This window comes from Salvelinus namaycush, chromosome 10 (genome assembly GCF_016432855.1).
Source record: "Salvelinus namaycush isolate Seneca chromosome 10, SaNama_1.0, whole genome shotgun sequence".
Lineage (NCBI taxonomy): Eukaryota > Metazoa > Chordata > Actinopteri > Salmoniformes > Salmonidae > Salvelinus > Salvelinus namaycush.
Window position 1 is genome coordinate 36,071,798 of NC_052316.1, and position 25,283 is coordinate 36,097,080.

At 45.1% G+C, this 25,283-nt stretch overlaps 1 protein-coding gene across 1 annotated transcript in view; it reads right to left on the minus strand.

Annotated features, from left to right (window-relative positions):
• The window catches only part of LOC120054993 (rho GTPase-activating protein SYDE2-like), an 81,107-nt gene extending 56,348 nt beyond the window's left edge, over positions 1-24,759 (minus strand). Inside the window, exons 1-2 of the mRNA XM_039002808.1 lie at positions 22,383-24,759; positions 3,360-4,106 (exon numbers count right to left, since the gene is read on the minus strand). Coding sequence (XP_038858736.1) covers positions 3,360-4,106; positions 22,383-24,624 — 2,989 coding nt within the window. The 5' untranslated portion in view covers positions 24,625-24,759. The remainder of the gene's footprint in view (positions 1-3,359; positions 4,107-22,382) is intronic.
• Between the last annotated feature and the right edge of the window lie 524 nt (positions 24,760-25,283).

Sequence of the window (25,283 nt, forward strand, 5' to 3'; positions counted from 1 at the left end):
TAAAGTCTTTCATGACTGAGACTTTGGCCACTCAGCATGTGATGTCACTGTGAGCCGGGGCTTTGTTGTTACCCATTGGCCGAGCTCTAGCTGTTGGCCGCCACCTGTCAATCAACCCTTGTGTTATGTCACTCACTCTCACAAAAAAGGTTCAGAGGGAGAATGTCCCCTCAGAACACATTGTTTTGGAGGGAATGTCCCCAAGACAAGACTGGAGATGTAGGATGAAGGAGGTTCCAAAACATATGCTGTTGTTCACTCAGACAAATGTAAAAAGTGTTTTAATACTTTTAAAACTTCTAACCAACTAGTATTACCAATATATATCTGGTAGTTTGCTCTTTTCACTAATACATTTAGTCAAAGTCAAGTGAGCAACACCAGTGCACGTGTCAGGCTTATTATGACTTTCATAAAGAACTTCTGTTGCTATGGCTGCTGCCAATTATGCAGAAGAAATAAGTATATCCTTGCTATTTAGCTTCGCTTTGCGTTCAACAACCAGAAAGCTCTTTTGCATGCCATAGAAGACAGTAGTTAAAAGTCATAATTATGGGTTCACTTCAAGATTTGTCAAAATGTCCAAACAACCGTGTTGCCACATCAGAGCAGTCAAAAGAAGAAGTTAAAAAAATAAAATAAAAATACAACGTATTAAGAGAGTTGTGTAGGAGCTGTCATCACAATATAGGGGGTACACCCTCTCTGCCCAGAGTGGGTGAAAACGCACTTTGGTGATGAAATTTCAATTCCTTATGTGAAGACAAATATCATTTTTTATGTTCTGAATCGTTCAGTGGGGTTTTTCCCTAACATACTAACATTATATCCAAAAAGTAGTAACCTAACCTAATACACCTGATAATAAGCACTGAGCTCTGTTGACATAGCGGTGCAGGTTTCTCATAAACACTTTTGAGGATTTTACATTTTGTGGTCGTCATCTTCAAAGCAAAATTAGCATGACACGAGCTGAAATAAATGTAAAAGGCCTGAAAATGAAAAGCTTGGTATATGCTGCTCAGTGCTCTGTTGACATTTCACAGAGATACACTTGTTTTGATGCGCAATCTTCGAAAAAGAACAGAAATGTCAAATTAAACGTATACTAAAATATGAAAATACTACATGTCATGTTTCTAAATCGCTATCCATCTTACCTCTATATTGTTTTATGTCCTGCGGATTCGAGAAGACAGACGAGCCTGTCAGGTAGCCATGTAGATTTAATTATTGTACAGAATCCAGCCTTACTGACGCAAAGCAATTTTTCCAGACCACTTTTTTTCTCTTTCCTCCATTGATTTTTAGTCACCCTAATTCTGGCCATTCTACAAGGGTAAAAACTTCAATAAAGTTTGGACAGATTATGATAGAGACAAGAAGTTGGTCAAAATATGCATTTTTGATTGGACACCCTACATAAGTTAAAATCATGCTGTGCAGTCTCAACACTGAAACAAACACACCAGGCCTCAAATTTCCCAGCAATGACGCCTAAAATAATTAATGTCTTGCGGCCAAAGTGGCCGTTGTGCCCTTGGGCTGAATATAATAATTCCTTTCCTTTCTCCTGGCTGCCAATCGCCATGCTCCGAAGCACCTCTCACTCACATGGGTCTCTCAAATATCTAAATTCTTATTAGCCAATGCCCGTCACATGATCTGGTCCTTCTCACAGGCATCCCAGCTCTGAAGTAGGCTACAAGTGAAGACACACCGGGGATGCAAAGGTGCGCATCCTTCTTATCCAATTCCGAGGCGCATATTGAAGATGTTAGAAGAATTGTCCACATTTACTTTTTGTCAGCCAACAAGATGAATAACGAACAGCAAAAGCACTAGCCTATGTCAATGTACAAACATTGACATATTCTATTGGTCAGCTTGTCCTTCTGTGCAAGAAAAAAATAGTCTAAACATACTCTGGGACTGTTCTGGGACGCGATAGATCCCAAATTAATACAACCCCTGTACATAATGAGCAATGAGGCTGATGCAACAGATCAGAATGTTTAAGATTAAAATGTTGATAAACTATTTCAACAGGACATCGACCGAAGCACACAGCCAAGACAACGCAGGAGCAGCTTCGGGACAAGACGCAACAACTAGCATGGGTTGGTAATATGACTAGGATTGTGCTTTTGGCTGCTGGACAATGAAAGAAAGTTGACAACATTTAAGAAATACTGGTTTCAATGACATATGAGGAAGTGTTTATAAAATAATCCCCTTAACATTCCTATGGTCGGAACATGGTAAGACATGCCTCATAAAATGGAGGAAAAAAACGGGACAGCAACAAATTCTAAAAACCTGTTTTTGCTTTTTTCATTTTATAATCTATTTTAGAATAAGGCTGTAACGTAACAAAATGTGGAAAAAGTCAAGGGGTCTGAATACTTTCCGAATGCACTGTATGTCGACAGAATCAAGCCTTTATTAAGAATGATCCTAGATTATATTTGCCAAACATGACTGGTGTTTAGCCTGTATATACAGTATATGTAATTAAAAGTCTCATTAAAGTGTGGCTACATTTTCTGGCGCCTCCCTCATGTCAGCATCGGTCTGGTGCTGACATGATGGGGGCACACTTTAGATGTACTGTAGGCTAATTATTTATGTACATTTACATAGACATGTTTTTTTAAAGAGAATAGCTACTGTTTTTCTGTTTTCAAAGCAATTTAATTGGTTATTTTGGTTAATGGCCTTGGTGCCCTAGCAGATGGCCTTGGTGCCCTAGCAGATGGCCTTGGTGCCCTGGTAGATTGGGAACCTCTTAAGGCCAAATGGCCTTACCACTAAAATCACAAAATTCCAGGTCTGCCACCCACCCACACACACACAGTGTATTTTGAATGCTTTCAGACAATGGGATTAATCGCAATAAATAAACAAATTGTGCACTGAAATTACAAAAAGTGAACTTCAGTAAATTGGTTAACTCGGACAGCCCTAGTCTACAGCGTTGCTTAATCCCCGGAATGAGCTTCAGTCACAAAGAAATATTTATTCCCTTCAGGAATGCCAACTAATTCCACCTGGCTAACTAATGTCTGGCTGGGTTTAGCTAGCCTAATGACTGACACCACTATGTAGAGATATGATTAGAGAGAGGAGAGGTATGTGTGTGTGGGTGGTGTCTCAAGACTGATTGAAAGACTGATTGACTGAGAGACAGACAGACAGACAGCCGCCGGCACTAAATTGAGGAAGGGAAAGAGGTGAGTACAGAGAAAGAGGAGAAAGGGATAGTAAAAGAAAAGAAAAGGAGCGAGTGAGAGTAGATTAGAAAGAGTGTAAGACTAGGAGGAGGGAGATGGATAGACATAGTTCTAGAGGTTATTTACCTGCAGCTGTGGCTCTGCTGGAACTGGATGGCCCCTCCTCCTGAGGTTTGCATGTGAGCAGCATCTGTCTGTGCAGCTGTACCGACGGCTCCATGGAATGTACAGCATTCCCCTGCTGACTCCCCTCTCCACCTCCATCTCCGCCACCCAGGCTCTCCCCCACAACCTCCAGGTCAGGGCTGCAGCCTTCCAGGGTCCACCCGCCCCCCCCTTCCCGGCTGGGCCTGCTCTGGATCTGGGGGGCTTGGAGCTCCTGGGGCCGTGTAGGGACCATCAGTCTGACCTGGGGGATGGCGGTGGGTCTGTAAATGTGAGGCAGCTCTGGTTCTTCATCCTCAGGGATGGGGTTGTACCAGATCTCCCCCTCGTCATCCGCATCATTCTCCTCGGCCGGGTCCACACACCTGGGCTGGGGCCCAACGCGGGCGTGGCACATGCTTACCTGGGGTAGGTGCAGGCGGAGGGGCCGAGAGGGCGGTGGTCCGGGGGCTTTTAGGTACTCCGGGGAGGGGCTAGGAGGGGGTAGGGGTGTGTGTCCATGTCCATTGTCCTCCTCTGCTCCCAGAATGCACTGGGAGTCGTCCTGGGTGGTGTGATGTGGCCTCCCAGAGCTCTGCTGGAGCCAGTTGCGTTTCTTGGAAACGGTGATGGTGTTGAGTGGGGGTCTCCATAGTGACAGCTCGCTGGCCTTGCCCTCGCCAACCTCGCGCCTGTCGGAGGAGGAGGAGTGGACATTCTCTATCAGAGCTGCAGGAGAGAGAGAGAGACAGAGAGAGAGAGAAAGAGAGAGAGAGAGAGAGAGAGAGAGAGAGAGAGAGAGAGAGAGAGAGAGAGAGAGAGAGACGTGTCAGACTGCAGAGCAGGAGAGACTGAGGCTGTTTCTGAAATGGCATCCTATTATCTGGTCAAAAGTAAAGCACTACTATGTAGGGAATAGGGTGCCATTTTGGACGCATTCTGATACTGATATCTCACTGCCACCATCTGCTTACCTGTATCCCTTCATACAGGAGCCTTAAGACACAAAGAGATATTCTGGCAACTATCACCATGGAAACGGTGGGGGATGTTTTATAACCTGTTGAATCATAGCCTCCCACTTGTTTTCTAAACCCAACATTTGATTACCTGATTATATTTGCCTTGCGAGGATAACGTTGTGCCTTTGTTACTTCAAATGAAAACATCTGTATCATGAAACCATAGGTGACTTACCAACAGTGACTTACCCGGCCTTAGGATGGTGAAATGTGTAGGGACTTCCCCCTCTCTTCTCACGCTCACATACAACCACACACGCTACTCAAAATCCAAACACATCATCTTTCTTCACGTCTGTATTTCACCTCTGATAGACATAATGAGAAATGTGTTTTTTGGTATTTTTCTCCACTGCTGGTTCTGCTATATTCTAAAACACAAACCATCATTACTACGTGGCAGGCCTTGCAGGCCCCTTGGAACACGAACGCCTCGCAACACTGGCACATCCCCTCCAATGACTTCCCATCTCTGGAATGTCAGCTTGGGGAATGTGCGAGCTCAGACCTAACGGAAAATCACACAGAGAGAGACGGGATAGAGTCAGAGCTCCCTTAAACAGAGCGGGGGGGAAATCTGAAAAATCACAGCCGCTGTGACAGCAGTGAAAATAGAGGTGCCAGGGATCAGGAGGGTGAGGAGGGGATGGAGGGTGAGGAGGGGATGGAGGGTGAGGAGGGGAGGGTATGGAGGGTGAGGAGGATGGTTTGGTCAGTTGACATAAGTAAAACCAGCGGCGATATGAGCATCAATAGGGACAGATAAAAAGGTGGTGACGAGGCAGCTTCTGGCTTGACATTTTTCAAAGGGTTCAGAAAGTACCATCCCCATTCAACACAACAAGAGATGTCTCTGTGTGTCTGTACAGTTCGCAGCTCTGTGTGTACAGTTTACCTAACAGATAATAAAAAGAGAAGCCAAATCTCTTACAAATCGCAAAGCAAGTAACCCTGCAAATCATGCAAAGATTGTTTGTCTGACAGGTCTTGTTTTTCCGCAGGCAGTGTTGACAAGCCATGGGCTGATGAGCAGATGCTGCCTGCTGGGAAAGAGAGAGGGAAACATACAGGCTGGATCTGAGTGCTGAGGGCTGGGTCCTGTTGCAACACGCATGGCATGGCAGTCTTCTCTCTGTAAAGACTGTTTTGATACGTGCCTTCTCCTCAGACGAGCCCCTCCACAGTAGACACTAATGACAAGTTCTCTTTTCCTTAAGGAAACAGATTTCCTGCAAGCTGCGCTACAACCACCAAATTACAGACTGGATACCGAGAATGTTTTCACTTATAAAACAAAATACACAGGGTTCAGAGGTGTGTGTTGGTGTGTGTGTGTGTGTGTGTGTGTGTGTGTGTGTGTGTGTGTGTGTGTGTGTGTGTGTGCAGGGTTGAAGAAGTGTACTATTAAAAAGTACCAGCGTGTCAGAATAAATAGTTTATTTTTAACCAGTGCAATCAAATTAGTGGAACTTAAGCAAACAGAAATCACATGGCCTGTAAAGTTGCGTAAGGCAGCTATTCCGAGTTCACTAGATTGAAACGAAGTTTCTTTTTTGCTTGGCTGATTTTATTGACATGGGCCCTAAAGGCACAGTGTGTGTGTATGTGTGTGTGTGCGTGCGTGTGAGTGTGTGTGTGCGTGTGAGTGTGTGTGTGCGCGCACGCGCATGGACTATGGTGAGGGACTAGAAATCCACTGAGATTAGTTTCCTGAAAGTCAACCTCTCTGAGCTGTGGCTTGGGTTTCCTCTCCTCACATCTACACTGAATGACTGCACTTTATTAACTCTTCAAGAAAGCAACTGTTGACTTTGAAATAATTGCTGACATCTCCTGTACCCAAATCCCTTAAACCGAGCCTTAAAGTTTCTCTCACCACAACAGACTGTGAATTTCATGACCCCCCCCACAAACATATTTGTGCAATTACTTCATAAATGTGATAAGTCTATAAACTATGATAGAACTTTAAATGAATGAATCGATCATAGGTTCAGCCTACATGCTATTATATAAGATGCTTAGCAATAAGGCTAAGGCACAAGGGGGTGTGGTATATGGCCAATATACCACGGATAAGGGCTGTTCTTATGCACGACGCAAAGCGGAGTGCCTGGATACAGTCCTTAGCCGTGGTATATTGGCCATATACCACAAACCTCTGAGGTGCTTTATTGCTATTATAAACTGGTTACCAACATAATTAAAGCAGTAAAAATACATGTTGTCATACCCGTGGTATACGGTCTGATATACCATGGCTGTCAGCCAATCAGCATTCAGTGCTCAAACCACCCAGTTTATAATGGCATATAAAACAACTTTCATTGGTTTGAACAGAAGCCACTTCATAATACACTCTGATCTCCATAGGGGAACACACATACATTAAAGAGGGAACAAAACCTCCAGTGCACTTCTCTGATTCCAACTGTATCAGATTCCAACTGTGTAGACTGAATCTACACACTTCAAGGATCAAGCATCTTAGAAAGCATCTCTTAACAAGCATCTTAGAAAGTGCTTGGCCACTGTATATTTACTACGACTAAGCCAGGAATCTGCTTACATTGAGCGAGCCAGCAGAGTTTTTGCATTAGCTCGGCTTAAGCTAATGTCCTCTTGGAAGGGATGGTGTGTTATCTTTAGCATGTGCTGAGTAATGTGACTGGCATGTTAGCTTTATCATGTGCTGAGTAAAGTGACTGGCATGTTAGCTTTAGCTTGTGCTGAGTAAAGGGAGATTGGCTGTTAGCTTTAGGACGTTTTTACATTGACAAAAGTTAAAGGAGATTCTCGAGAGGTATCCAATCAAATCCTGAGACTTATTACTGTATTGTAAACTTGCAAGCTTGTCATGTCTGGACAGCTACCTCTGGAGTTTGTGCACAACACTCGCTCGACAGTTGCCCCCCTCCAAACACGGCAGTCTCAACAGAATTGTCTTGTTGAGCCCAACACTCCTACAGTAAAAATAGTAATAGCAGAGAAATGTTTTTTAAACTGCTAAAATGTATAGACATTTTCATTATATTTGTAACTTCTTATATTGAGTTTTCAACTGAAGCTAAGCTACGGCAACAATTTCAGAATGGAACAGGCTGTTACTGAAGTACAGGTGAAAACTCAATATAACAAGTCACAAATATAATGAAAATGTCTGTACATTTTAGCAGAAAATGGGAATCTCGACTGGACAGTGGGAAGACATCGTCCAGGCAAGCTAGCTATGCAAGCAGGCAAGAAGCTGATTTATTCCACAGAGAATTATCAATGTTTTTAGTCACAATTAGCTTTTTACCTCATATAAAGACTTGTATGAAGCCTGGCAGTGCCGTCTGGCACTGGGCTGCAGGCCCAGACGGCATTCCCAGCCGCGTCCTCAGAGCATGCGCAGACCAGCTGGCTGGTGTGTTTAAGGACATATTCAATCAATCCTTATCCCAGTCTGCTGTTCCCACATGCTTCAAGAGGGCCACCATTGTTCCTGTTCCCAAGAAAGCTAAGGTAACTGAGCGAAACGACTACCGCCCCGTAGCACTCACTTCCGTCATCATGAAGGGCTTTGAGAGACTAGTCAAGGACCATATCACCTCCACCCTACCTGACACCCTAGACCCACTCCAATTTGCTTACCGACCCAATAGGTCCACAGATGACGCAATCGCAACCACACTGCACACTGCCCTAACCCATCTGGACAAGAGGAATACCTATGTGAGAATGTTGTTCATCGACTACAGCTCAGCATTTAACACCATAGTACCCTCCAAACTCGTCATCAAGCTCGAGACCCTGGGTCTCGACCCCGCCCTGTGCAACTGGGTCCTGGACTTCCTGACGGGCCGCCCCCAGGTGGTGAGGGTAGGTAACAACATCTCCACCCCGCTGATCCTCAACACTGGGGCCCCACAAGGGTGCGTTCTGAGCCCTCTCCTGTACTCCCTGTTCACCCACGACTGCGTGGCCATGCACGCCTCCAACTCAATCATCAAGTTTGCGGACGACACTACTGTGGTAGGCTTGATTACCAACAACGACGAGACGGCCTACAGGGAGGAGGTGAGGGCCCTCGGAGTGTGGTGTCAGGAAAATAACCTCACACTCAACGTCAACAAAACAAAGGAGATGATAGTGGACTTCAGGAAACAGCAGAGGGAGCACCCCCCTATCCACATCGACGGGACAGTAGTGGAGAAGGTGGAAAGTTTTAAGTTCCTCGGTGTACACATCACGGACAAACTGAATTGGTCCACCCACACAGACAGCGTTGTGAAGAAGGCACAGCAGCGCCTCTTCAACCTCAGGAGGCTGAAGAAATTCGGCTTGTCACCAAAAGCACTCACAAACTTCTACAGATGCACAATCGAGAGCATCCTGTCGGGCTGTATCACCGCCTGGTACGGCAACTGCTCCGCCCACAACCGTAAGGCTCTCCAGAGGGTAGTGAGGTCTGCACAACGCATCACCGGGGGCAAACTACCTGCCCTCCAGGACACCTACACCACCCGATGTCACAGGAAGGCCATAAAGATCATCAAGGACAACAACCACCCGAGCCACTGCCTGTTCACCCCGCTATCATCCAGAAGGCGAGGTCAGTACAGGTGCATCAAAGCAGGGACCGAGAGACTGAAAAACAGCTTCTATCTCAAGGCCATCAGACTGTTAAACAGCCACCACTAACATTTAGTGGCCGCTGCCAACATACTGACTCAACTCCAGCCACTTTAATAATGGGAATTGATGGAAATTATGTACAAATGTATCACTAGCCACTTTAAACAATGCCACTTAATATAATGTTTACATACCCTACATTACTCATCTCATATGTATATGTATATACTGTACTCTATATCATCTACTGCATCTTGCCATCTTTATGTAATACATGTATCACTAGCCACTTTAAACTATGCCACTTTATGTTTATATACCCTACATTACTCATCTCATATGTATATACTGTACTCTATACCATCTACTGCATCTTGCCTATGCCGTTCTGTACCATCACACATTCATATATCTTTATGTACATATTCTTTATCCCTTTACACTTGTGTGTATAAGGTAGTAGTTGTGGAATTGTTAGGTTAGATTACTTGTTGGTTATTACTGCATTGTCGGAACTAGAAGCACAAGCATTTCGTTACACTCGCATTAACATCTGCTAACCATGTGTATGTGACAAATAAAATAAAATTGGATTTGATTTGATTATTCAATCTTTTTCAGTGGAGACCCCATTTTTTCCCCCAAACATTTTTCGTGACCCCACCTCACCCCAAATCTAATGACACAACCTTAAAATCGGTACATTTAGATTTTTACATCAACAAATAACCTTCAATCCATTGTAGTTTCATCTCTTATCAAAATGAAAACATGTATAAATACATTTACTCATTAAAACTATGTTTCAAATTATCATTCAAAAAAATATTTGTATATTATCCCATTCAATAATCTGTAGTCTTAATTTATTGTACATTATTATAATTTTTTAGGGACGACCTCAAAGCAGTTCCCCAGTTTTAGCTAACATCCGCATTTGGCTAACTAGCTAATGCAGCTATTATGATGTAGCTAAGGAGAATGCAGAAATAATTTTGTTTAGCTTGCTACCTACCATAAACTCGCATTGTTGAATAGTTTGCATGGCTAATGGCTACTGTGATGTTTACGGTAAGTTGGAGCTGCAGAGCAAAAATGCCACGTTGCCCGCCTCAACGAAATGTAAGGAAGACAAGGATGTCATGTAAATTGAAACAGTTGATGTACATATTATGCCAATTGAAATCTTGTCGCAGTGCCTCTGCTTAAACTTTCGTCAATGAGAATAGGCTCTTAGCATGGGGATGGCATGTTAGCGTTAGTGCTAGCCTTAGCTCAAGTTGAATTAGAGGCTGCTGTCGTATAGCCTAGCGTGAGTTGAGCTGGTCACTGCAGAGCTGTCTCCTTTAAGGGGTCTTCCATAACAGAGGTAGCGTGTTCCAACATGTAGGACATTCCAGACCACAGCTCCTCTAGATTTACAGTTTTCTCTTCAACACCTCTGACACTTTCATCATGCATGGCACGGCACCGCCTTCCTCCAACACTCCTCCATCCCTTTCCTACTATCTCTCTACCATCACATTCAAACTGTAAATGCATATGCCATTCATATCAATGCCCTGAAAACCAAAAATACTCTTGATGTAGGTCACAACCTTTGCCATGGAGCCTCAAGCAGTGGAAAGAACCAACTGAAAAATAACTTGTGCAGGTTCTAGAACACCAGTGACATATGAAAAAGTTACTCCAATCACACTTCAACTCAGTAAACTGTAGGGATTAATATTCTTCAGAAAATCACCCAAGTTTCAATACCGGGAATAATTCATATTTATCCACATTGTCCCGGGAAATACTGCAAAAATCCGAAGTGTCCATTTAAAGTGTTTAAAACCAAGATACTGTATGGTCACTATGCCAGGGTTCTCCCCAAATAAGAGGGGTGCTGTGCCACTATGTAAAGATTTCAGAGCAAATTAAACTGATATTTAGTAATGATAGAGTAACTATCTTTGATCGCCAATGACATTGTTGTGAATTGCGAAACAGACCATTCATCCATTTTGAACATTATGTTCCTCAATTCAGTGCATTTCAGCAGTAGGCTATCCCGACAGAGCGCGCTCAAGATGCACAGAGCGTCCCCCAAGTATAGTGTTGTCGAATCATACACATTTTGTAACGGCAGTAACAAAAGTCAAATGACCAAAGTTGCTATAACTTCCATCAAAGAATGACAGAATATCTCCTATATTTGGCAAAATCGGGTTGATGGTTATACATATAGCAGATCAGTTTAAATAGTGGAAATAGATTAAATATCAAGGTATCTTAACCTGTTTTAAAAATATCCATATCTACTCTCATACCGTTTATCGATCACATATTCTCTACTGAAGCTCTCATATGGGCAGCAAGTACGAGACAGCGCAGAGAAGCGGGGGAAATGTTATATAGCTATTTTGACATGCATTGGCAAGAGACATGCTTTGATAATGCAACCTATGGATTACAGAATAAAATGAGGAATTGTCATGCGAGACAGGATTTTGGGTTTCAGTGGGATTGGGACTGGATAGGAAAATAGCCTAGGCTTTAGGACAGGAAAATATAGAATTTTCTCTCATGCCTCTATGAATTGTTAACAGACTTCATTGTCTGTGACAGAGATGCCTATGTAGTGAATTCTGCATAGGCTTATCAAATTTGTGACTGTCTGCAGTCACAATAACAGCTCAAAGAGGCATACGTTATTTTACAGGCTATATGGTTTCCTGTAGGGTTTATTAACTGCATTCAGGTCACATGTGCAGTCCGGCAGTGTCAATTATGAGTGTACTTTGAATTTATGGCGACTTTGTATGAAGTAAATCCTCTAGGCTAAAGGCTACCATGCGACAGCCTATTTGGATAATGTGCTATTTAGAGAACAAATGATAATCGGTCGAGCCGATATTGGCCTTTTCTAGTCTATTTGTAACGGTGTTCCTCCTCCTCTTCATCCGAAGAGGAGGAGCATGGATTGAACCAAGGCGCAGCGTTGTGATAAGACATGATTTATTTAAACAAGACAAAAAACGAACTATACTTGATACTAAACAAAACAACAAAACGAAAGTAGACTGACCTGAACGTAAGAACTTACATGTAACGAAGAACGCACGAACAGGGAAAACAGACTACACAAAACAAACGAACGAACAAACAAACCCGAAACAGTCCCGTGTGGCGCAACATACACAGACACAGGAGACAACCACCCACAACAATCAATGTGAAAACACCTACCTTAATATGGCTCTCAATCAGAGGAAATGAAAACCACCTGCCTCTAATTGAGAGCCATATCAGGTCACCCTTTAACCAACATAGAAACACATAACATAGACTACCCACCCAAACTCACGCCCTGACCGTCAAACACATACAAAATAACAGAAAACCGGTCAGGAACGTGACATAACCCCCCCCTCAAGGTGCGTACTCCGAACGCACCACCAAAAGTCTAGGGGAGGGTCTGGGTGGGCGTCTGACCACGGTGGTGGCTCAGGCTCTGGGCGAGGTCCCCACCCCACCATAGTCAATCCCAGCTTACGTCTCCCCCTTAGAATGACCACCCTCATCTTACACCCACTTAATTTAAATGTTAACCTTAAGATAAGGGGCAGCACCAGGACAAGGGGCAGCACCGGGATAAGGTAGCTCAGGACCGAGAGGTAGGTCAGGATAGAGAGGTAGCTCAGGATAGAGGGGCAACTCCGGACTGAAGGGCAGCTCCGGACAGAGAGACAGCTCTGGACTGAGGGACAGTTCTGGATCAATGGCAGCTCTGGGCTGAGGGGCAGCTCATGACTGGCTGACGGCTCTGGACGCTCATGGCTGGCTGACGGCTCTGGACGCTCATGGCTGGCTGACGGCTCTGGACGCTCATGGCTGGCTGACGGCTCTGGACGCTCATGGCTGGCTGACGGCTCTGGACGCTCATGGCTCGCTGGCGGCTCTGGACGCTCATGGCTCGCTGGCGGCTCTGGCAGATCCTGTCTGGTTGGCGGCTCTGGCAGATCCTGTCTGGTTGGCGGCTCTGGCAGATCCTGTCTGGTTGGCGGCTCTGGCAGATCCTGTCTGGTTGGCGGCTCTGGCAGATCCTGTCTGGTTGGCGGCTCTGGCAGATCCTGTCTGGTTGGCGGCTCTGGCAGATCCTGTCTGGCGGAAGGCTCTGTAGGCTCATGGCAGACGGGCGGCTTTGCAGGCTCATGGCAGACGGGCGGCTTTGAAGGCTCAATACAGACGGGCAGTTCATGCGGCGCTTGGCAGACGGACAGTTCAGGCGCCGTTGGGCAGACGGCAGACTCTGGCCGGCTGAGACGCACTGTAGGCCTGGTGCGTGGTGCCGGAACTGGAGGCACCGGACTGGAGACACGCACTTCAAACCTAGTGCGGGGAGCAGGGACAGGGCACACTGACCTCTCGAAGCGCACTATAGGCCTGGTGCGTGGTACCGGCACTGGTGGCACCGGGCTGAGTGCACGCACATCAGGACGAGTACGGGGAGAAGGAACAGTGCGTACAGGGCTCTGGAGACGCACAGGAGGCTTAGTGCGTGGTGCCGGAACTGGAGGCACTGGGCTGGAGACACGCACCATAGGGAGAGTGCGTGGAGGAGGAACAGGGCTCTGGAAACGCACTGGAAGCCTGGTGCGTGGTGTAGGCACTTGTGGTACTGGGCTGGGATGGGAAGGTGGCGCCGGAAATACCGGACCGTGCAGGCGTACTGGCTCCCTTGAGCATTGAGCCTGCCCAACCTTACCTGGTTGAATGCTCCCCGTCGCCCGACCAGTGCGGGGAGGTGGAATAACCCGCACCGGGCTATGTAGGCGAACCGGGGACACCATGCGTAAGGCTGGTGCCATGTAAGCCGGCCCAAGGAGACGTACTGGTGGCCAGATATGTAGAGCCGGCTTCATGACACCTGGCTCAATGCCCAATCTAGCCCTACCAGTGCGGGGAGGTGGAATAACCCGCACCGGGCTATGCACACGTACAGGAGACACCGTGCGCTCTACTGCGTAACACGGCGTCTGCCCGTACTCCCGCTCTCCACGGTTAGCCTGAAAAGTGGGCGCAGGTCTCCTACCTGCCCTTGGCCCACTACCTCTTTGGGCTTTTTTTGGGGGTTTCTTCGCGGGCTTCCGTGCTAGCCGCGTACCTTCATATCTCCGGTTCCCTTCTCCGGTTGCCTCTGCTCTCCTCAGTGCCTCCAGCTGTTCCCATGGGAGGCGATCCCTTCCAGCCAGGATCTCCTCCCATGTGTAGCAACCCTTGCCGTTTAATACGTCCTCCCATGTCCATTCCTGTTTCGTGTTCCACTGCTCGAACTCACGCTGCTTGGTTCTGGTTCGGTGGGTGGTTCTGTAACGGTGTTCCGGGCTATGCGAAGTGAGAAGGTACACACACTTGCTGATCTACAGCTTTTTTGGTCCATTGGTTCAATCCATGCTCCTCCTCTTCATCCGAAGAGGAGGAGCATGGATTGAACCAAGGCGCAGCGTTGTGATAAGACATGATTTATTTAAACAAGACAAAAAACGAACTATACTTGATACTAAACAAAACAACAAAACGAAAGTAGACTGACCTGAACGTAAGAACTTACATGTAACGAAGAACGCACGAACAGGGAAAACAGACTACACAAAACAAACGCACGAACAAACAAACCCGAAACAGTCCCGTGTGGCGCGACATACACAGACACAGGAGACAACCACCCACAACAATCAATGTGAAAACACCTACCTTAATATGGCTCTCAATCAGAGGAAATGAAAACCACCTGCCTCTAATTGAGAGCCATATCAGGTCACCCTTTAACCAACATAGAAACACATAACATAGACTACCCACCCAAACTCACGCCCTGACCGTCAAACACATACAAAATAACAGAAAACCGGTCAGGAACGTGACACTATTGGCTATCGGTCCTTCTTTATCGGCTTTGCCGATAGTCCCTCTACATAGCAAAACTGCTGCTAGGCCAGCCGCAACTTACCGCCTGAGCCACGAGCACTGCACAATGCCGAGGAATGTCTAACTGGGAAAATCAGCAGCAGCAAGCAGCAAGATAAATCATTCTCCAACAGAAAGTTGCAGTATTGAGAAATGCATGAATTGACACAGTGGCCAAAATCTAACTCCTGTTGCAAATATTACTTTAGTTCATTCACTAATAATAAGGCTTGTGTTGACGTGCCCGGACATGCATGGAATAAGCTAGATAGATAGCTAGCTAAGCAGATAGCTATGTGCCCTGTTAGCAAAGATTATGATAACTAACCCTTTCATCTGTGGCGTTAGATAGCTATCTATATTAGCTACTATGCTAGCAAGCTGGCTAGATAAACATGGTTCTAATATATCAGATAGGAGCTAATAGCCAACGTAGTTAGCTAACGTTAGTGGGTTATCATTTTGAACATGCACCATTTCCGGCAATGAGCCATCTGACTTGCGGTGTAATGTTAGCTATTTACTGGTGTGCTGATCTGACCAACCACAATCATATCCGTAAATTGACAGTTAATAGTTGGATTAGATTATTGTCATAATAGAGAAAGAAGGAACTGTTTTAAAATGCCTAAATAAAGGTTGGCAATAGGTGTAGCTACCTAAGAATCTTCCTGCATGCTTATGGACCAAAAAAGCTGTAGATCAGCAAGTGTGTGTACCTTCTCACTTCGCAAACTATGGGAAGATTTGAGTCATTCAGACAGAACATGCATCGTTGTGTCATCTTTTTTCCTACCATCGCTCTCCTTGTTAGATATTATGCCCATTTATGGCTTGATAAGAAAATGCCATCGCTATTGAACTAGTTCTCATAGTAAACAGCAGTAAGTGATATGAGCGATGGAGAGAGATGTGAAAGGGAGCGGAGTTACAGCTTAGCTCTATCCCATCGTAGCAGCAGGATCAAGTTACAACCTGCAATTTCTTGACAGATAGCTGAACTAGCCAATTGAATTGTTTAGAATTTCATCCTGGCAGCTGAGCTGTTAAGAGAAGCGTCCTGACAGCTGAAAAAATATATATTTTTCCTAGTCAAAGATAATTAGAAAAAATACTCGTTTCATAAGCATCCGTGATCACTAGTGATGCACCGATATGACATTTTTGGCCAATACCGATATCTGTTATTTTCCTTACCAAAAAAAAAAAACGATACCAATTACCGATATTTAACATTTTTGTAGCCTTTTAAGCATTCTAGTACAGTTAAATAGTTAACACACACACATGGACGCAGCGGTCTAAGGCACTGCATCTCAGTGCAAGAGGCGTCACTACAGGGTCTGGGTCGAATCCAAGCTGTATCACATCCGGCCAAGATTGGGCATCCCATAGGGTGGCGCACAATTGGCCCAGCGTTGTTCGTGTTTGGCCGGGGTAGACCGTCATTGTAAATAAGAATTTGTTCTTAATTGACTTCCCTAGTTAAATAAAGGTTATACACACACACACCACACTGACCAAAAAGTTATTTTGTTAGCATTTACGTATGTCCCCATTACCAGTAAAACATAATCAAAACCTATTTATTTCACTTACTTGCTGTGCTGTTTTGTTGTTAATTTGTTCAGTCGTTTCATTCTCAACCAGGATTTCATCATACATGTCAAGCAGTGAAGTTTCAGCTGTCTGTCCTTGGCCTCTCTTCCTCGGTGCGCACTGTCACTGTGTCCGTTTCCATCTTGTCCAGCTGTATATGTAACATTTCACGTAAACCCTGTTTCTTGTCTGCATCAATGTAGCGGTCCTTGTACATAGCATCAAGCTTGGTGGTGGCACAGTAAAGAGAGAATGCCACCGAACCGCTTGTTCACAGCCTGTGTCGCCAGTTTTGTTGAGCAGGCGTTTCAATGTCATAAGAGGGTATCACGTCTGCTGCAGGCGCAAATTATGAGATTACGAGTCAGTTGTTCAAATGGAGCTAGCTAGTGTGTTCATGTTTCCAAGTTTCCAACATGTTCTCAAATGCCATTGAAATGGCAGCAGCGGTATGACAACCAGCACATTCATGAGCGTGAAATACGACTTTCCTTAGTACTAAATCCTCAACAACCCACTGTGCTGTCAGACTCAGCATGCTCATGGGGCTCATATCGTGACGCTAATAGCAGTGACGCTATTACTGTGTAACTCCGGTAGGGCAATATCTGAAAAATAGCGCAGTTGGTAACGTCAGTGTGTACCGGTGCTCGACCAGTCGGCGAAAGCCAACATCACCCATGACAGAGAAAGGTTGATTGTCAAGGGCAATGAATTATATTATCTTGGCGTTAATTGTTTTCGCCTTTGAGTTGTCTCGCTGAAATGTTCTTACTCTTTCAAATGACTGCTCGACTTGTTGACTGCTCGATCCACACAGCAGACATTGTGGGCTAGGTTAGGAATGCTGTGTTGCACGTGTAGCGCCAGATTTTACGCGGTGTCATGACGTCATGTACCTACGTTATATAAGTATGCATGTCAGCTTTGACATCGGTTTTGGCGCATCGGCGTTAAACTAGACATCGGGCCGATGTCGATGTTGGCATTTTATCTAATATCGTCCGATTCCGATATCTTCACAGATATAGCGTGCATCCCTAGTGATCACACATCACGATCACAAATCAAATCATGAAATTACTTTGGACCCATAGATGTTCTTCTTTATCCTCAAACTAACAGCAGTGCCTATATGATGTCCTTCCATATAGGCGTGACATGCGGGAGTGGTGCTTCTTTGCAAATGTTGTTGATCAGTAGGATAATATTAAGTCCCAAATGGAGGACAAACAGATTGTTTGTCATCTGTAGCACCATAGACTCCACTGATCACCCAAAACAAGCTCAATAACTCAATGCATGCACACACTCCTATTGAATATGCATTCACCTGTATTGTGAATAGGCCTATGCCATCTTCATTTACCCAGTTTATCAAGACATTTACCATTCAAATTAAATGATTGCCATTTTGTTGTTATGTATTATTGGCCATCAGCCTCCTTGACACCCAACAATCGGCATTGGTCCTAAATAATCCAGAATGGTCACTTTCTAGTGTTTTTTTTTTTCTTCTAATCTACTGCTGACATGTTGTGCATTTTGAGGAATTGCATTAGTGCCATATTGGGGGAAAATGTAATTTCTCAGGTCTTGTCATTTTATTTTTTCAGGAAATGTGAAGAGAGTTCCCGGGAATGTCCTGGGATTCCGGTTAAACATGTTAATTCATAGTAAACTGTGTGAGAACTAAAGCAGTGGTGAAAAACACTTAAACTGGGTCAACACTTCCTTGATAGAGACGTATGACTTTGCCCTTATAAACCTAATCTGTGAGAACGCAGTGTGTGTGTGCGCTGTGTGTGTGCGTGCCCTAACCCGACCCTGAGATAACGTTAGTGCACTCTGCGCTGATTGACACAGCTTGCCAAGACCTGAGCTTTCCTTCGCCCTTGGCTTCTAGTTCGCATGAGAGTCCGGTAACCTTCACCACTAGTGTCCACAGTGGTCACCACACGCACACACACACAGGCCAATTAAAAGTCATGCAGACTGAGACCTGTGTCTCAGAGAGTGGCATGCCTGCCCAATGAACACCCAAGACCTTAGGGGTAACAGATGACCTGGGAAAATAATGCAGTGTGTGTGTGTGTTTGTGTGAGTGTGTCAGTCAGTCCTCTTCCCTGCCGCCCTGTTGCAGGGGTGAGAATTGGAAATGGTGTCACTCTTCCGGTCACATAGAATGCCAACAGAAAAAACAACAAGAATTCCACCTTATCATTGTTCCTATTCTCTCCGACCTATTCATTCATTCTGCTATCTCCTTTTCTTTGGAATCTTAAACTACAAAAACACATTAAAAAAACATAACTTCCTGCCTGAGACATCACATGAAAACGAAGATGCTGGTGCTTGACGTTGACTTGGCAGAGTCATCAGACAAACTCGGAGAGTATATCGTATTATGATTAGTATTTGACTCACCCTCTACATAAAGATGTCTGGTTCTGCTACCATGATGCTGCTTCCTCTATCTCATTCATCATCTGATCTGTCTTTAGTATCACAAACAGCAGACAAGAGGAAGCATTGTACCTGGTAATCTGGAACTGGTGCTATGTGTGTTTATGAGAGAAAACAGTGCAGCTCAGTAACAAGACTTGGCTTGATGCAGACACAGAGAGCGACACAGTCTTAACACGACTTAACAGTGGAGGGAAGCTGGCAAAGAGGATCAGATTAAATATTTCCTGCCTATTTGATATTGTAGCCACTTTAATACATTAACAAGAGCAGGGGAGATCACTTTACCTTGGGTTATATGTTACATCAAAAGGGTTACGCCACAATTTTGGAAAGCATCAGTGATTTTAACCAATTATGAGGAGGCATTGACTACTAATTGTCTACTAATTGTTTGATGTCATTGGAATCACTTATCTTCCTGTATCTTTTTTTTTTTTTACACAGAAATGTGCCATTTTCACAGTATGTTGATGTTGGGGTGGTGCTGGACATCATGAATATGAAGTTGACATGTTTTAAAATGTCCCTATAATACCAGATATATCACCTGTAGAAAGTATGACATTTGCATATAATTTATTTGTGAAGCATATATGTCAGCCTTATAAAGGGTTTATGAAGCCTTTACGCCTTGTAAATTATATATTGTGACCTCTGACAAATATTACCGATAATCCCAATTCAGATGTGTGACTTCCAATAAGGTTAATATCCAAAGCATGCAGACAGAGGCTGGTTATTATTCTCTCACGAGGGGATCAGACTGAGCCAAAACAGGTACTGAGAAAAAGAGAAAATCAAATCTTCAAAGTTCAAACAGCAGTCTGCTGGGCCTTTCACCCTACTGGCTGGCATGGCTATTGGTCTACAGTAGGTTTGATTTATCCCCATTCCTTTTGAGCACACACACACACGCACGCAAACACACACACACTCGCACGCACGCACACACACTCGCACGCGCGCACACACACACACACACACACACACACACACACACACACACACACACACACACACACACACACACACACACACACACACACACACACACACACACACACACACACACACACACACACGATGAGCCATCTAACAACTTCTCACTACTCTATTTTAACCTACTTCCCAAGTCACTCAGTCACACACACATCACTGTGAATAGCACATTGTGGGTGATGAATATACAGGGGGATTTCACACTAATTATAAAAGTACAAAGATACCATACAGACACTTTAAAAGGACTGTCGTCAAATCTATTTTACACTCCTAATCAAACGCATTATATTTATGACTTCAAAGTGAGTTCTAATTTCCAATAAATAAACCAGGAGGGGGATAAATGGGGATCACTTTTAGCGTGTCAGCCAAGACACATATAAACATCTGCATAAATTAAAAGAGCGCCTATAAAAGGAACGTTTATAGTCTAAGTTTATAGTCACGCTTTGAGAGGTTTTGGCATTACTTTTTTTAAATGGCTCTTTGTGGAGGAGAGAGAGAGGAGAGAGAGAGATCTAGAGAGAGAGAGGGGCCCACAGGGGTAAGATAAGCTCTGGGGCTGACCTTAATAAATACTTAATCGCTGCCCATTTTGTTCATTCATACTAAGGAATTAAGTAACAGGGAGCAAACAAGTTAAACAACAGGATTGGCATTATAAAAATTCACTCCCAGGTCCTTTTAAAATGCAAGTTACCATGGAACTTATGAAGAAAGGAGGGGGTGACATGACAGTGAATAAAACAACCTACAGGGAGAGAAGCCTTCTTTTTTCTTCCCAGGTCCCTGAGCTAGTCTTTCTATACATCCCTTCTCATACACCTAGTGGCTTCTATGTCTCTCTGTCCTCTCTTTCCCTGTCTTCTCCAGTTTGTCGACTTCAACAGGTATGGTTAGACAGTGGAAAAGTGCAGAAGAGGCTGAACTTTTCTATGATGAGAGAAGAAGAGAGTAGAGTAGACAAAGATGAATAGAGAGACAGAGAGGGAAAGACAGAGCGAGATGAATAGACGGAGAGAGAGAGAAACATTCTTCTTCTTTATTGTTTTGAAACTTCTGTATGTGTAATGTTTACTGTTAATTTGTATTGTTTGTTTCACTTTTGTGTATTGCTACCTCACTTGCTTTGGCAATGTTAACACATGTTTCCCATGCCAATAAAGCCCCTTGAATTGAATTGAATTGAATTGAAACAAAGACAGAGACATGGGAGATGAAGAGAGGGAGAGAGAGAAAGAGAGACAGAAACATGAGAGATGAAGACAGAGAGAGAGAAACAGAGACATGAGAGATAGAGAGAGGGAGAGAGAGAAACAGAGACAAAGATATGAGAGATGGAGAGAGAAAAAGAGAGAAAGTAGAAAGTTAGCAGCCAAACCATCTTCGGAAGAGCCAACAGCTGCCCCCCCTCTCCCTCCCCCTCCCTCCCCACGCTCCCTATTTCTCTCCCTCCTCCTCTCTCACCCGCTCTATTTCTCTCCCTCTCCGCTGCAGTCCGGAGATCACACTCTATTTCTAGCCCTGCACCAGAGAGAGTCAACAACAGCACCCGGTACATGTGGCCTATCACCCTATTTACCCTGGATGAGGCTCAACCCACCAGTCATACACATACCATGGAACACCAACCTGACACACACACTTACACACACACACATCCGTACCAACCATAGGAAATATCACAGGGAAACAACAAGAAAGAGATATCACCTCACCAACTAAACCTTACAACCTGCAAAAGTAGACATGTTAACCATTTCCTTAAAAAAAAATTGGTCAGCAGATGAAAGGACAGGTTTTATGGTAATACCATAATAACATGGTAATATCAAAACAGGATATCCATTTGTGTTTCATGATATAGATGTTTTCATCTCAAATTATGGTCTCAAACAAACATTAATACACATTATACATTTCATTGTTCAAGAGTAATTTTCATACATACCCACCACAACCATTATCACTGTTATCAACACCATGAGACTACAGAGTGAGTTAGTGGTTATTGTTACTACTACAGTGTGGCCCACTATAACCAACGTACTATTCAGTGTTAAAATGGAACCTACATTAGTGTGTGAAGAAGAAGAACCAGAACCCACCACCAGTTAGACTAGAGAATCCTACTAGGAAAGCAAAGGGGCCGGTCAGACAGGCATTCATTCCGTCCCTTTGCTTTGCATCCAGAGGGAGAGAAAGTGAGACCACCACCACCAGACCAGACGGAGTAGTTTAATATGGGTGAAGGAGGATGGAGGAGGACGACAGGGGGGAGATTCCCTGGACCGGAGAGTGGCTCCACCAGGGGGGCCACCACCACCACCTCCCTTCCTACCTGACTGATGCAATGCCTGGCTCTGGCATGGGACCACCGCGGCGGGTATGGCCACGTGAACTCTGGTCGTCAGGGCTGCTGGTTTAGATCCACCTGGAACTGAGCTGGCCTGGCCCTGGCTGGACCGTGCTGCACTATCCAGGCCACCGTGGGTGCCATGGGGTTGGGGCATGGAACCCGCGATGCGCTGCTTCATCTCCGAAGACAACAGACGGCCTTTGTGCATCCACTCCTGCATCTTGTTGACGGTGACTCCATGGGGCTTGGCAGAGCCTCCCCGGTCCCATGCGCTCATCTCTCCATCTCGCCTGCTGTTACCACCCTGCTGGGTGTCTGCGTTGTCGGACGACCCAGTGAGGCTGTTGACCGAGCCACTACTCTCGTTCAACTTGAAGTCTTCACCGGTGTCTTGAAGCAGGTCGTCGCTGCTCGTGCCACCATCGTAGCTGGCCTGTTTCTCAAACGGGTCAGAGGCTCCAACAGCCTGTGGCCTACTTGCTATATCCCCATTCTCACAGGCCCCAACAACAGCAGGGCTTTGGGAACCGAGGGCCTGGACGCAGGGCGCATTGTGCGCACCACTGCGGTATTTGATAGCTCTGTCACTAGTGGAACGCATTAAGGGAGGACCAATCCTGCTAGCAGATAGATTCACGAGGCTCTTGCAAATGAAATTATTTTTGAGACTTGGATCCCCACGGTTTTCACTCAGCAGGCACAACAGGATGGAGTCTGTGTCAGACACCTGTTGGACACTGTGCTCTCCCGACGACCAAGCATCACTGTCCACGTGCTTGATGGACAACCGTGAGCACATGCTGTCCCGAGAGTGACTGGAGGAACTTGCCTGATCTATAAAACCGTTGACACTGACCTGACCATCAAAACTAATATCATGCATGGTGTTTATAAGAAGGTAATACGCCTCTTTCAACTGGCTCCGTAGTCTGTCTGTCTCCTGCGCACTGTCGCTGATGACTTGCCCTTTTGGAACATCTTTTCCCGACTCTATGGCTTCTATTTTATCAGAGCTTTTTCTATCATTTGGACCTAATGACTCAGATACATAAAAGGGAAGAATTACATTATCATAATAATCATCATCCTCGCTATCTAGAGAGTAGTGTCGGAGTGTTCCTTCTCTTGCGCATATGAAATGGGAGGCCACGTTAACGTCGCATATCTCCAATTCAGTGGGGAAGAATGTCGGGCTCTGCAAATGGGTCACCCTAATGTTGTCCCCTGTAAATTCAGGCGAGCTCCCGTAACTCTCTATGTTTCTAATCACAATGTTTTCCTCGGTGTAATTACTGTCCGGGTGATGCGCACACGGGATACCCGGCGGACACATTTGCGTCCCGTTAGTTGTAACATTTGTTTTCAATATTTGGTTGTGGCCAGGATGCACGTTTGCCGTAACCTTTAAATCATTTATAGACCTCTGCCCGTTGTCTGCCTTGTAGTTGTACACAGTTTGATGGCAGGAGTCGTCTGGCTGCCCGTGGCTTACTCGAGTCTTTAGATCTTTGTCAAAGCAGACATTTGTTCCATTATTCTTTGAAGCAGGATAGTGGCCATTTGTCATTTTAACTACCCCATCTGGCCTTCTGTGGTATATAATGTGATTATTAGGACTATTGCTCCCAAACCCTATTGAATCCCCTGCGCTATACTGTCGCGGAATGGGGACAAAATGTTTTCTCTGTTCGTGCGGTCTCCCTATGTGTCCTTGTTGTAATTGTCCAGAGAAGTAGCCGGGCCCTTGTTTATGGATTCTGATCATCTCGTCTCTATCGTTCCCCTCGTACTGAGTTGCTCTTTGAAGTGAGACCCCCAAGAGTTCCTCATTTACTCGACCCCTAATCCCGGAGCACCCGCTACCCTGATTGTCCCCTGGCCCCCGGCTAGTGTTTATGTGCATGTTAGCTGAAGCCTCGTACTGCTGGGGAAACTCACTCGTCTCAACAACTCCTACCGTGCTCTGCTCTTGATCTAATCCAACCTTGTTTACTACAATGCCGTTAACGTAACTATCGTTACCTCTCATGATGTTGTCTGTCAGACAATGCACCTCTGCGAACATTACTACTGGACGAGTTTGGCTGTCTGGGTTTTGAGAAACTTTTCCTTTACCTGCTCTGCCCCCATTAGTCGCAGCGCCGTATCCACCAGCCGGCGTCCCTTTCTTAGATTTCTTCCCCCGAAGTTTTGCTAATAAATTCCTCCGCAGAGGATCAGCCATTCCTTCCTTTCCACCGGTGTTTCTCCAGTTTCAGCACACGCTCTCAGATGGGTAGAGATCGAGTTTGAGATCCCTTTCTGCGGACAAAACTCGCCGGGCGTGCAGAGTCCTCCCCATTCTCCACTGTCACGTCAAAACTGTCCACCTCGGCCTCACTGACTGGCTTTAGCTAGTTAGCTCACTTGCTCAACTGCGCCTCTCTCTCTTCTCTCTCCGCTCTCCGGCCCCTTCCTCTCTGCGCTCTCCGACCCCCTTCCTCTCTGCGCTTGCTGTTCAAATATTCGGAATATTTTCTGGCGGGGGTGATAGGCGCATTGCGCAAACTCGTACGCAAGCAGTATAATATTTAGCTGCCTGCTACATTGTAGAAGTTCACGACAATATGTTAAGAATTTGTCAACATATGGCTGCGTTTACACAGGCAGCCCAATTCTGATATTTTTTTCTCAGTATTTGGTCTTTTGACCAAACAGATCAGCTCTGAATAAGAGCTTGTGCTGTGAAAAGATCTGATGTGATTGGTCAAAAGACCAATTAGTGGAAAAAATATCAGAATTGGGCTGCCTTTGTAAACGCAGCCTAGTATGCCACTGACACAACATGTGCCATTGTATCCTAGAGGCAACATGTGACAGATTAGTAAATCACTGGTTACATTC